Source organism: Biomphalaria glabrata, chromosome 18 (genome assembly GCF_947242115.1).
Source record: "Biomphalaria glabrata chromosome 18, xgBioGlab47.1, whole genome shotgun sequence".
Taxonomy (NCBI): Eukaryota; Metazoa; Mollusca; class Gastropoda; family Planorbidae; genus Biomphalaria; species Biomphalaria glabrata.
In genome coordinates this window covers 8,635,265-8,647,725 of record NC_074728.1, presented here as the reverse complement: position 1 = coordinate 8,647,725, position 12,461 = coordinate 8,635,265, and the positions used below count along the sequence as shown (strand labels likewise).

The 12,461-nt window shown below is 37.3% G+C and overlaps 1 protein-coding gene across 1 annotated transcript in view; it reads left to right on the top strand.

Annotated features, from left to right (window-relative positions):
- LOC106077982 (potassium voltage-gated channel subfamily H member 6-like) overlaps window positions 1–12,461 on the top strand; it is a 383,405-nt gene that overhangs the window by 332,182 nt on the left and 38,762 nt on the right. Inside the window, exons 11-12 of the mRNA XM_056016650.1 lie at window positions 10,646–10,848; window positions 11,854–12,050. Coding sequence (XP_055872625.1) covers window positions 10,646–10,848; window positions 11,854–12,050 — 400 coding nt within the window. The remainder of the gene's footprint in view (window positions 1–10,645; window positions 10,849–11,853; window positions 12,051–12,461) is intronic.

Sequence of the window (12,461 nt, the reverse complement as noted above, 5' to 3'; positions counted from 1 at the left end):
TACTATCGTACCTTTAAATGTTTATTGCGTGGCACTTCTTGTGAGACTCTTTTCGAATGTGAGATGTGTAACACAGTGTTACATAGCGCTTAGATGCCTGAACGAGAGAACTCGAGTTTGAATTCCAATGTAGATTATGATTTTTTTTTTCTTTTAAATTGGAGACTTGACCTGAGTTGTGTTAGCTGAGCGCCTAAAGGCAACACTAAAACCTTCTCCGACATACCCCCTTCCCGACATGTCCAAGAGTTTGACCCAGAGCGCACAGCATGCTATCTGAGCATCGAAACTGCATTTTACTATGTTGATAGTAAAACATAATTTAAGCCTACAATAAAGAGGCACTTGTTCAAAGCCTACTAACAATTCAGAAATCATTTATAACGTGAGGTCCTTCTAATGAATTTACTAGTTAATTGTTATCTTAGGTTTCTATGAAATAAATTAACTGAATCTGTTTAAATCTTCATTCTTGTTCAGTGATTTTAATGCTATTTTACGCTGATATATAAACATATTTAAGAGATATAACTTCATAATATATAACGTTAACTGAAATCTTTTCGTTGGCCGACTACCATGTAAATCTGAACAGAATTTGTTTGTGAACGCATTGAGGTTTTGTATTCCGAGTCTAGTACTAGCCAATCAGACCCGTCAGAATAACGGGCTAAATTTTTTTTTAAATTATAAAGTTTAAATAAAACTAAGGTATGTTTGGTTTCAATATATTTACTGTTTGTAATGTTGTTTGTAACTGTAAAGCTGTTTGTCATTTCTGTAAGATTGTGTTGTTGTTGTTTTGGGTCATTATGAAAATTTTGCAGAACACAAAGAAAAATAATTTCTGTCACTTTTGGCCACACTCCTTTGCACCGGAATTAATAGTTTTATTTGATATCTACACATATGTCTTGCAATGTTTACACATTAAATTTATAGTTTCCCCTGGAAGTGATTCCATCACTAGTTGAAACAAATGTTTCATGTATCTTGGAGCTTTATGTTATTTTAAGCTGAAAGTTCTTGTCTTTTGTGGTCAATTACTGTTTTGATTTTGTATAAATGCAAATAATAATAATAATAACAGTTCCAGTGGCGTCGCTTGGGTTGGTGCTAATTAAACTGTGAGGTTAGCTTATAGTGTCACCCGCCTCCATTATCACTTCCCAAAATATTTCTTGCGATTAAGAAAAAATGTCCTACTTAGGTAAATAAATAGGTGTCATCCAGTGAGGTCTGCATCCCTCAAAACCTCCAAATGGCGGCACGGCTAAATTCCACGATCTTCAATTAGTACAAGACATAAGACATTCACATTTGTTAAGGCTCCTATTTATCTCTAAAGATGATAAAACAAAATAGTGCATCAGCTAACCTCGATTTATTCCCACAAAATTAAAACAAAATGGCTCCCTAAAAGGTCTTTTTATTTTGCAGACGATCAGATGCTCATTAGAACCATAGTGAAACTTAACAAAGCATAAGATAGAAATATTAAAAACTATTCTCACTGTCATCTTGCCATTTTCAAAATTCATTCTATTTGTTGTTGTTTCGTTCATTTACCTTTTCAAAGAGGTCATCATCTTTCATTGTTAGTGTTTAGAACACATTGGCACTATCTAGTCATTTTGTTTTCTCAGCCGTGCGTTGCATTCAGTAAATTTAGACCCTCAAAAAAATATATATAAAGAAACTTATCTCTTCGATTCGTTCTGTGTAAATATTTATTTCACATAATTATTTAAGGGAAGTAAATCAATAACATATTCCTACAAGATGGTAGTGACATGAGTAATGAGATGAGAATACACATTTAAATGAGCCTGGAGAGTCAGGAAGTACCGGTACATGAGATTAGGTTAAAAATATATTATAACTGGTAAATGAGATTAGGTTAAAAATATATTATTACTGGTAAATGAGATTAGGTTAAAAATATATTATTACTGGTAAATGAGATTAGGTTAAAAATATATTATTACTGGTAAATGAGATTAGGTTAAAAATATATTATTACTGGTAAATGAGATTAGGTTAAAAATATATTATTACTGGTAAATGAGATTAGGTTAAAAATATATTATTACTGGTAAATGAGATTAGGTTAAAAATATATTATTACTGGTAAACAACGCACGTCTTGCTACCTTAGGCTTTTACGAAATACAATTCTGCTAGAGGAAAAAAAAAAACTAAACCATTCTGTTTTCTCATCGGGATTCGAACTCAAGCGTTGAAAGTTAGCCGAGTGGTTTGTGACTCTCAGCCACATGCTTCAATTCGGTCCTATTAATCTAACGGTTAAAAAAAAAAAAGGTCTCGAGCAGTGCTGGGGGATTTCCTCGCTTTCCTGCCAGATCCCTAGCTGCTACGGTAGGCCTCTCTTAATTTATAATAACAAGGCTTTTAAATTTTTTGAATTCAGGGTTATCCTATATATATCAATATGTGTTGTTGTTTTTTAATCCTAATATTACATGGTATTTTTTAAAAACGTACTTATAACGGTATTTTAAAATGTATAGCACAAACACTTTAAAACAATGTCAGAGAAGAATTTTGTCCTTTCAAATAACGACGTAACATTCGCTTGTCTTATAGTGGAGTTAAATCCATGAGTCTTCTTGGCATGGCACATTTTTACCAGCGCATATTTCCAACGCTGGCCTATATACTGGGTATCTTTAGTCAGTGAGTCAGTTATTCTCGAAAAGAAACCATTAGAATGGAATCACTGCTTAATGAAACACGACTAATCGAATATCATAGATGGCGGAAGTCTGGTCACGGTGAATAAGAGAAAGAGAATGTAAATAAAAATTCTGAATTCTTGTCAGATTTCTTTCGTCTAGTCTTTCTCAGAGCACTGACCTGTAAAATGAAGATATTTTTTTTTCTCTTCTGACTCATTTCTGAAAGTAAATTTTAAATTATTTTTACTTCTGAACTCTCTCAGTACTACGCTAGCAAAAGATTTTAAAACGATTCTCTTTGAGCCGGTCGCTGAGGCGTACGGAGATAGGATTCAAATGCGATTCAGTGACTATTGATGTTCGGATTTGTTGGGTTGTGGCTCCAGACAGCTAGTCCAACTAAACTTTTGTTGGTTTATAGCTACATACAATTAGTCCAAATAGGCTTTTGTTGATATGTAGCTTCAGACCAGCTAATCAAACTAAACTTTTGTTGGGTTATAGCTCCAGACCAGCGAGTCCTAATACACTTTTGTTGTTTGTAGCTTCAGACCAGCTAGTCCAACTAAACTTTTGTTGGGTTATAGCTTCAGACCAGCTAGTCCAACTAAACTTTTGTTGGGTTATAGCTTCAGACCAGCTAGTCCGATTAAACTTTTGTTGGTTTATAGCTTCAGACCAGCTAGTCCAACTTAACTTCATTGTTCATGTATGTAGAAATACTTATGTAATAATAAGACCTTGATCAGCTTAAACAAACTGCGACTCACTTTAAAAACTGCAAACACAGACCTGTCTCTTAGTCTCTGGCCGTTCTCTGACCTAATGGTCTAACTTGTTCTTACATCAGTAACTATTCAGCCAATCTTTAAAAAAAAAAAAACACACACACACACACACACGCACAAGCAAGCGCGGAATAGTCTTCTGTTAGTGGTTTACGTGTTTCGGTTGTTCCTATAGAACTGAAGATATACTACAGGACGGCGAGCAGTGTTCGAACCCCGGACGATCGAGACAACGGTCCAGAGCGCTGACCAAGCCACCAGGCAGTCGGAGAAGTAGTAACAACAGAAAGACCCAATGAAATAGAACTCTCATTCGATTTAAACCCACTGCGTCTGTTCTCTCGGAGTCTCGGAAGTGCTTTTCATAGTTTTTATTTGTTGTTGTTAATTAAGTTTCTCATTCTTGTCGCACTGAACTTGGCAATCAAAGTTTGTGTCCAAGTTTCCGAGAATTAACGCCTGCGAAATTGCAAATGAAAATCGATAGAATTGTGAAAGAAATTTCAATGAATTGTGTGTGTTTGTGTGCTTTTTGGATAGATAGGTTTCTATAGCGACTAAGATGTTCACGTATTTGGGAAACGTGGTCGAGAGGTTAAGTGCGCTTGAACTTGGCTTGTCTTGGCTACCTTGAAGGGGGCTCGAGGTTCGACACCCGACTCGGGCAGAGTTGCGTTTACTGAGCGCCTAAAGGCAGCAAGGAAAACCAACTCCTAGATACTCCTTCCCCCACATCAAATGTCCCGTTTGATTTCATCTACATATCGAAGGTGGGGACGACCGACTTTTCTTGAGCCACAAATGAGATTGGACCAAAGCGCTCTGAGTATGAAGCATGAAAGTAGCGCTATATAAAAGCTATAATAATAATAGTTAGGGTTAAAGGCTACATTTAAGGTTTGGATTACTCTGAAAATAACACTGTAGTTTTTATACTTTGAAATTATACACTGTTGTTGGCCTCCATCAGTCGTAACAATTTAAGTTCATCTCGTAGAACACTTTTTCATGTGACTGTGTGCAGCCCTATTTTGGAGAGAGACATTCACGTCCGCATATATCGCAGTTAAGGTTGCTTTCGCTTTTGTGGTAGAGGAGACAGCCATTTTTCGTTTGGCGCGCTTTTCTTCCAGAGCAGACGTCAATGCTTTTTCGCTGTGCAAAGCTTTCTTTGGTCACCATCTCTCTCCACATTGCACGGTTTAGGGCTTTGTCTTTCCAGTAGTCAACATTCAACATTCACCGCTTTTCTGCCCCAGACTTGTTGAAACCACAGATTCTCCACCTGTATGGTGGCATGTTTGCATGTATGCACTAAGCAAAACAAGCAGGGTTTCTGTCCAGAGCTTAGAGCCTCTCAAGCCCTCACTCAGATGGAGTTTGATGATGATTATGACTGCTTTGAGGTCCCGTTTGATTTCATCTACATATCGAAGGTGGGGACGACCGATTTTTCTTGAGCCAGTCTCGAGTTGTCCATAACGATGACTGTCTGGATACGATTGTCCTCCGTCCGGCGGACATGACCAAGCCAGCGCACATGGCGTTGTCTGAGGATTTTAGTCTGTATACTTTGAAATTATACATTATATATCTAATTATAACCTATTGTATATTATAATTAGTAGGGGTATATCAATAGGGATTTAGCAATAACGTTAATCAGAGTAGTCTGCTCTTATATTTAAATTGTTAATATCCGATTTCATTTAATAAGCAATATAATAAAAAACTAAGAAACTAAAAAGACAGGGGCGTCTTGCAGGGAGTATTGGGTGATGTAATGAAACCTAAAGAAAAACAAAAGAAAATGATTTTGTTTTTTTTTTAACCATTTTTTTTTTCTAAAAAAAAGTCTTTGTACTACAAGGGATTGAGCTTAAAAATTTGATTAAATTACTAAAAAGTACATAAGAATCATTGTATCTAGGGTCTATATGATTTTACAAATAAATAGATTATCAATACATCTGTACACAGGTTAACCAAAGACACCATTTATGGCAATCCCCCATACAAAGCTATCTTGTACATCTTTGTGTTTAAAGGAAAGCTCCCCTTTCAGATCTTGCGATCTATAGGGCAGATGATATGAAGGTCATCTGTGTCTGAGGCCGACTGTTAACGAGGATGTCATGTGGCCAGCACAACGACCAACTGCCTTTACTTTTCCCCAACTAATGTCAGGTACCCATTATAGCTGGTTGGACTCAGAGGCGCCCAAAGATCCCGAAGTTCAAAAACCCAGTCTTCACCGGGATTCGAACCCGGGACCTCGGTTCGGAAGACAAACGCTTTACCGCTCAGCCAACGCGCCTCCGTTTTTGTGTTTTTTTAGGAAGTTTATTATGCATATTCATGTCAAACCAAACAATTTTAAGAACACTCAATCCAATTAAGTTTTAAAAAAAAAAAATAGGTTTCAAACCAAAGATCATATAAAATTTGATTCTGCAGTTCTAAAAAGTGCAAAAACATCATTTCTAACTTTAAAAAAAAAAGAGCTTTCTTGTTACTCTGCACACCGGATACACCAAACAGCTAGCTATTTATAGTTATAACCCTAACCATAGATGAAAATCTCTAATAGATCTCCAAAGTTCTAAAAGAGAAACAATTTTCGAACTTCCTTTGGACTCTAGCGAAACAAAACAAAGAGAACAAAAAATGTCGTTTAACTAAAAGGAAGTGGCACTAGCATTTTGCTCTTTCCATCACGGCCAGTTTCTATCGACATAACACTTCACCTTACGTCTGGTTGAAGTCTTTTCTTCTGTCTTTCTTTCTTTTTTTTTTCTTCCTATTCTTGTCTTCCATTTTATTTTTCTCTTTCTTTAGGCAATGTGACAAATCGATTTACTTTCAACATTCTAACCTGATAGTATAGCTACATGTCATTTGGTTTCAAGGACTTACAAAAAAATTAATTCTTTGATTGAAAAAACAAAAAAAGATTGGTCTTTAAAAAAAATAAAAAATATACAGAGTTGTCGGTATTGATGGACAAAGGGAAGTAACCTGCGGCGAAGAAAATGGATGATTGACAGTGTTGGTAGGACCTTTGTTGAATACTGGACTCTAATACTGTAGTCTTGAGTGATGTAGCCTGGTCACGTGACAAGACCATGTGATTTGGATAAAAAAAAATTGAGAGAGATGTTTGTCAATTAAGTGCAGGACACGAGTTAGGTCCTGGTAATTATATGCTCTCGTTTCACTTTCTATCTAGTTTATCATTGTTAATGTAACACTATCAGGGTCGTGTTTACCTATAGAGAACACGACCTAGTACCCAGGGCACCTAAGAAATAATATTTAGGACTGCTAATTATATCGAGACGTTTAAAGAGCACCAGAACCCCCCATATCTCAAAAAGCTTAGGGCCTTTTCAAGTCTAAATACGGTCCTTAACAATGTAGAAATAAAGCATGACTTGAGCTAAAATGTTGAAGTCTTCTTGAAGACATTTAGTTGTAAGTGTCTTTGTCTTATCTCCGGGGCAGTGTGCGTTTATAAGTCTCAGTTCTGTAAGTTCCGGTTTTCCTTAGGTTAAGTCATTATTTACACAGAAAATGCAAACAAACGAAACCGACTTTAAAACTATGATGTGGAGTCTGAAAACACTAAAGTAATGATCGTGAATTATAATTCCAAATAACAATCTATAGGGCAGATGATGTTCAGATCATCTGCTTCTGTGGACTACGGTTAACGGGGGTGTCATGTGGCAAGCACAACGACCAACCACCTTTACTTTTCCCTAAATAATGTCAGGTACCCATCAGAGCTGGGTGGACTCAGAGGCGCCCAAAGATCCCGAAATTTAAAAAATCCAAGTCCTCACCAGGATTCGATCCTGAGACCCCCGATTTGAAAGCCAAGCGCTCTACCGCCCAGCCACCGCGCCCGTATGGCGGATAGTTATAATCCAGTTAAGCACAATAGTCTATTCTTTGCTCATATTTTGATGTTTGATATCCTGTTTACTTTATTAATATATGAAATAAAATACTAAAGAACAAGTAAACGATATGGCGATATATAGCGGCGATGTAATGGAACCTGAAGAAAAGCATAGGAAAAATGAGAAGATGAAGAAGAGATGTGTGCATAACAAAGGTCCAAACTAAACATCATCAAGATCATTGTTGCCACCTAAAGATTACAAAATTTTTTGGTGCGACAAGAGGAAGCACTTGGACATTTTATTCTTCCGTAATAGAAAGTGTACCTGAAATTTTAGATCCAAAATGCATAGCTTACCGACACTTCCGTTTTACTGCACATAGTATACACCAAAAACACCAGTCGTCAAAACCATCCCATCTAGAATTTTTTTTTCTTTACGCTTTGACCTGAGTCTCTGTGTATAGCAGTAAACATGAAAGAACCCAAGACCTGGACACAGTGGCTTTTTGCTTTTTGATGCTCGCGCTAACTCATCCCGAAGTGTGAGTCGTCCTGGAGCTGGTCATGCGTGCACCGGCCAGGATGCGAGTGATGGATGAGAGAAATGTCTCAGACAAGTAATTGGGCTCTTCTGTAGTCCATCAGTGGACAGACAACTCGCTCCCCCCTCCCCCTCTTATCACTCAATGTGTTAGTCTGACGTCGTAAATCAGGCAGGAGTTAACACCCTTGATTTTTAACATCAAAGTAAGACACCGGAAAAAAAAAAAGATTTTTTTTTTATGGAAAGCCGTTTGGATCACTTTTTTTCGTTGACAGATTTATTGACTAAGCACACTGTTACGAATTATCTGACCATGTGAACTGTTCTTTATATAAAAGCTTTTATAACATAGCAAGTTAAATAGATTTATTATACTGTTGTAATTTATTGTTATATTGGCCTCCTTCAGTCATAAGACGACTTTGGCTCATTTCGTGCAAGATTAGATGACAGCCTGTTTACATTAGTTATTTAGTTATAGTCGTAACGTTGTCGACCCCACGCAGTCCCCCACCTCTCTTTTTTTTACAGTTGTTGGGTCCTAAGGAATGACAATAGCCCTCTAAAGTTTAGGGTCAGCAGCGTCGAAGGATCTGATGAGTGTAACTTGTGACAGATTACACAACGAAATCCTCCACGTTTTTCCGGTAAGCAGCTGTTTTCAGGAGGATATCAAAAGACAGGCCTGTTCATTCCTTCACGTTGTCCAGCCGACTTTTCTTCGGACGACCCTTTCTTCTTGCTCCCTCCCTCCACTGCGTACATTGATGATGACTTCTGAAAGTATGTCGTCTCTAACAATATGACCCAACCAGCTCAGCTTTCGTCTCATCACAGTATTCAGATTCTCATTTTTTTTTTGTTACCACCCCAAGTGTTGACTTGTGAAAGTACGAACTCATTTGTTTTCTTGTTCTGGTATCTGCTTCCAGTTTTGAAGTAATATCTTGTGCATGGTCTGCACTTCCTCCAATGGAGATCAAGATCATCTGCAAGCCTGAGACAGGAAATAGGCCTCACCCCACTCCCCCGGTTTATGGTCAAGCTATGAGAAAATCCTTCTAGAGTTTCCATCTTGATACGCTCCAAAAATTTGTTAAAAAGTGAAAGTTGTTGAAGATTGTTTTAAGAATGAAAAACACTTTTAACACTTTGTTATGGCTGTGTTTTTGTAACAAAACAGCTGCTTGAAGAGAACGGGACTGATGTGGGTTGACATTCGTGAGATGATCCATAGTCGCTTTGCAACTGAAGGAGGCAGTATACACCTCGTGGCGCCCTGGAAATAAACTTAACTATCCTTCTACCAGCATACCCATTTCATTGGCTTAGCGCCCACTCCCTTAGGCGCCACTGTACAAGGGACACTATTCTCTTCGCCACTAGATATTAAATTCACATAATATAGATCCCATCTTCTACAAATAATGTCGAACAAAGATTTCTTCTCTTGCTATGTTTAATCACAGATTAAAAAGCATTATTGAAATAGCTTCAACTGACGTCATTCAACTTGGAAGTTTAAAAAAAAAGAGGTTATGACAGGCTTTAAAAAAAAAGATAGCTATAACAAAATGTCAGATCACAAATTGAATTGAAACTTGCCCTAAGCACAAGATGAAAGATATTTTCCAGGCTGTAATTTCTAATTTCTCGTGGAATGTGGAAATGCTTGAAATGCTACAAGTCCTAGAGACAACACAGATGTTCGCTGAAAGAATAGAGTTCAATGTTTGTTTAGTTTCATTTATTTATTTTTAAAGTTGGCACTTAAGAACTTTTTTTTTTAAATCTCAAGACGCCATTTTTTTTTATTCCTTGGTAAGCGAGATATATTAGCCTAATGGCTGCTTTACTGTCACATTGTTTTCGTTTGGTTTACAACAGACTAATGTTTCTTCAGAAATGAAGATGATGGATTTAGGTCCCAACCAAATGTCCCCATAAATTATTGGTAATGATGATGGACAGGGTTTGAACCCGAGACCATCTTGAAGATCGGCTGAAGTGCATACCACACAATCTGGAAAAAGGCCACTCTATATCCATGGTGTGTTATTTTCTGAGCTAAGGGAGAACAATAGCCGCATTAGAATACTACTAACTTAGTTTTCTGTACTTCCGTCAGAATAGTGTTGTTTTCTTGAATGGGGTAAGGGGTTTGATATAGGATTAGGATTAGTGGTGCAAGCGGTCCAGTATGTTATTAAGGTATGTACTTAGAACAACGAGGCAGCCTTCGTTGTGTACTCTGGATATAGTTGGGTTTCTTTTTTTTCCTAAGTATTGTTATAGTTTGTTAAATGAGTTGTTTTTTTGTTTGAAACTTGTTAACGTTCAATTATACAAATTATTGTCTTATTCATCTATGTATTTATCTATGTACGTGTACCTCTAAGAAATGTGAAGACATATAATAGTGTAAATGTTTTCCACTATATCAATATTATGTGTTGTGTTCCCTTATTACACCCATCAATTATAAATATGTATATATTTATCCACGCCTTTTTGTGATTCGTGACCACGCCTCTAACGCCTTTGACCACACCTTTAATGCCATCGACCACACCTCTTTAGTCAATGACCACACCCATAGTGTCAGTTACCACGACTACATTGTCAGTAACCACGCCTATTTAAAAAACATTTTTTTAATGCCTTTATTTATTTATTTTTTTTTTACTTTTATTTTATTTTCCAGACCATGACAGTCACGGGTGTTTTGAAGACAGCACGTTTGCTCCGCCTACTGCGTGTGATTCGGCGAATTGAAGCATTCGCCGAATACGGTTCGGCTGTGCTGCTGCTCCTCATGGTCACCTTCACCTTGATTGGTCATTGGTTGGCGTGCATATTTTATGCCATAGCAACCATGGAACGCCCTCAATTGCACGCTCCGATCAGGTAAGAACGACTATGTTTCCAGTAAGTGAAGGTTGGTGTGGTCGGAAAGGCAGGACGTCGTAATTGAGTCGAAGTTGTGTCTAAGACTCCTGGGACGCTTGGGAACTCGCCTCCATTGGCCTGTCTGAACAGCTGTTTTTTTTTGTCCGGGAAATGATTCAAACAGATATAAATGAGTTACATCCCTTTAACCTATGGATCGTATCCCAAGGCGCTCAGGTCAAACACATTGAAGAGACTCCTCAGAATTTCTGCTCTGTACCACATCAACCGTACTTGCCTTAAAACGGCCAATCGAGAAACGGTTGCAATGGACTCGTTCCTTAGGCACCCAAAAGGGAGTTCTGTTTTGCTTCCACCCAGGCGCCAATTTGAGTTGGGGTAAGGCAGGACTTGACTGGCCCGAGGTTATCAGATCGATATATCTTACAGAACAGACATGCTAGAAGAAAACTATTTGGACTGATATGATATACAAAATAAATAAATAAAATCGAAATCAAACCGGGATAATCCCATCGTTAGAAGTTATTACTGGTGTAGGCAAATAATTAATATGCCCTTTTAACCAACTCACACGTGTAACAGTACTGGTGACAGATGAAAAACTATCTTGGAATCGCCATATTGATGAAATTATTTAAAAAATCAAGCAAAATATTTGTGGTTATTAAAATAAATTTTTACAAATCAAACAAAATCATAAAACTAAAATGTTATATAACCTTGGCTAGGCCAATAATAGAATATGTATCCTCTGTCTTAAACCCCTCAACTCAAGAAAACATTAAGAAACTGGAACAAACACAAAATAAAGGAGTGAGATTCATAACAAACGAATAGTCACATTTCAGGCGTATAGTTTATTGATAAAGTTAGTTGCAGTCACAATGAGTTGAAGCTGCTCCATGACGTTGCTGTTGTGGTCAGATGGTCAAAGAAAAAACAACAACACGTAAACCATTAGTACGCACCCCTCACCAATCTCTTGTCTTATGTTTTCAGTTGGCTGGACACGCTGGCTAACCAGACCGAGATGTATTTCTACCCCAACGACTCCATGTCCGGCCCGCCCATCAAGTCCAAGTACATCACGGCCCTGTATTTCACCTTCACCAGTTTGACCAGCATCGGTTTTGGGAACATCGCTCCGAACACCAACATGGAGAAGATCTTCTCTATATTCGCCATGATGCTCGGGTGTAAGTATCAACCTGCTTGACCGGAACTTGACAAACTCAAAACGAGGCACATCGTGCATTTGCCATTTGTAATTGACTATTTGGAACTTCTAGCTGGAAATTATGATTCTTTCAGCAATATTTGTTAATATTTGTTTTCCTCAAACTTGGTTTGTGTACGAAATCGCCTCGTTTTGTGAATTTATAAAGTAAAGAAGACGCGTGAATGAAGTTAATCGTATTTGATGTTTTCTAGGTAAGAACAAATTAATAAACTTGATTGTTTTAATTTTAACATTAATAATTACACTGTTAATGCTATTTGATGGTATTAAAAGGAGCTGTTGTTTTTGTTTGTTAATGTGTTATGCTATTGTAGTTTTTGTTTGTTATTGTTTTGTGAAACTGTTTTATAGTTAGGTTGTTTTTTTT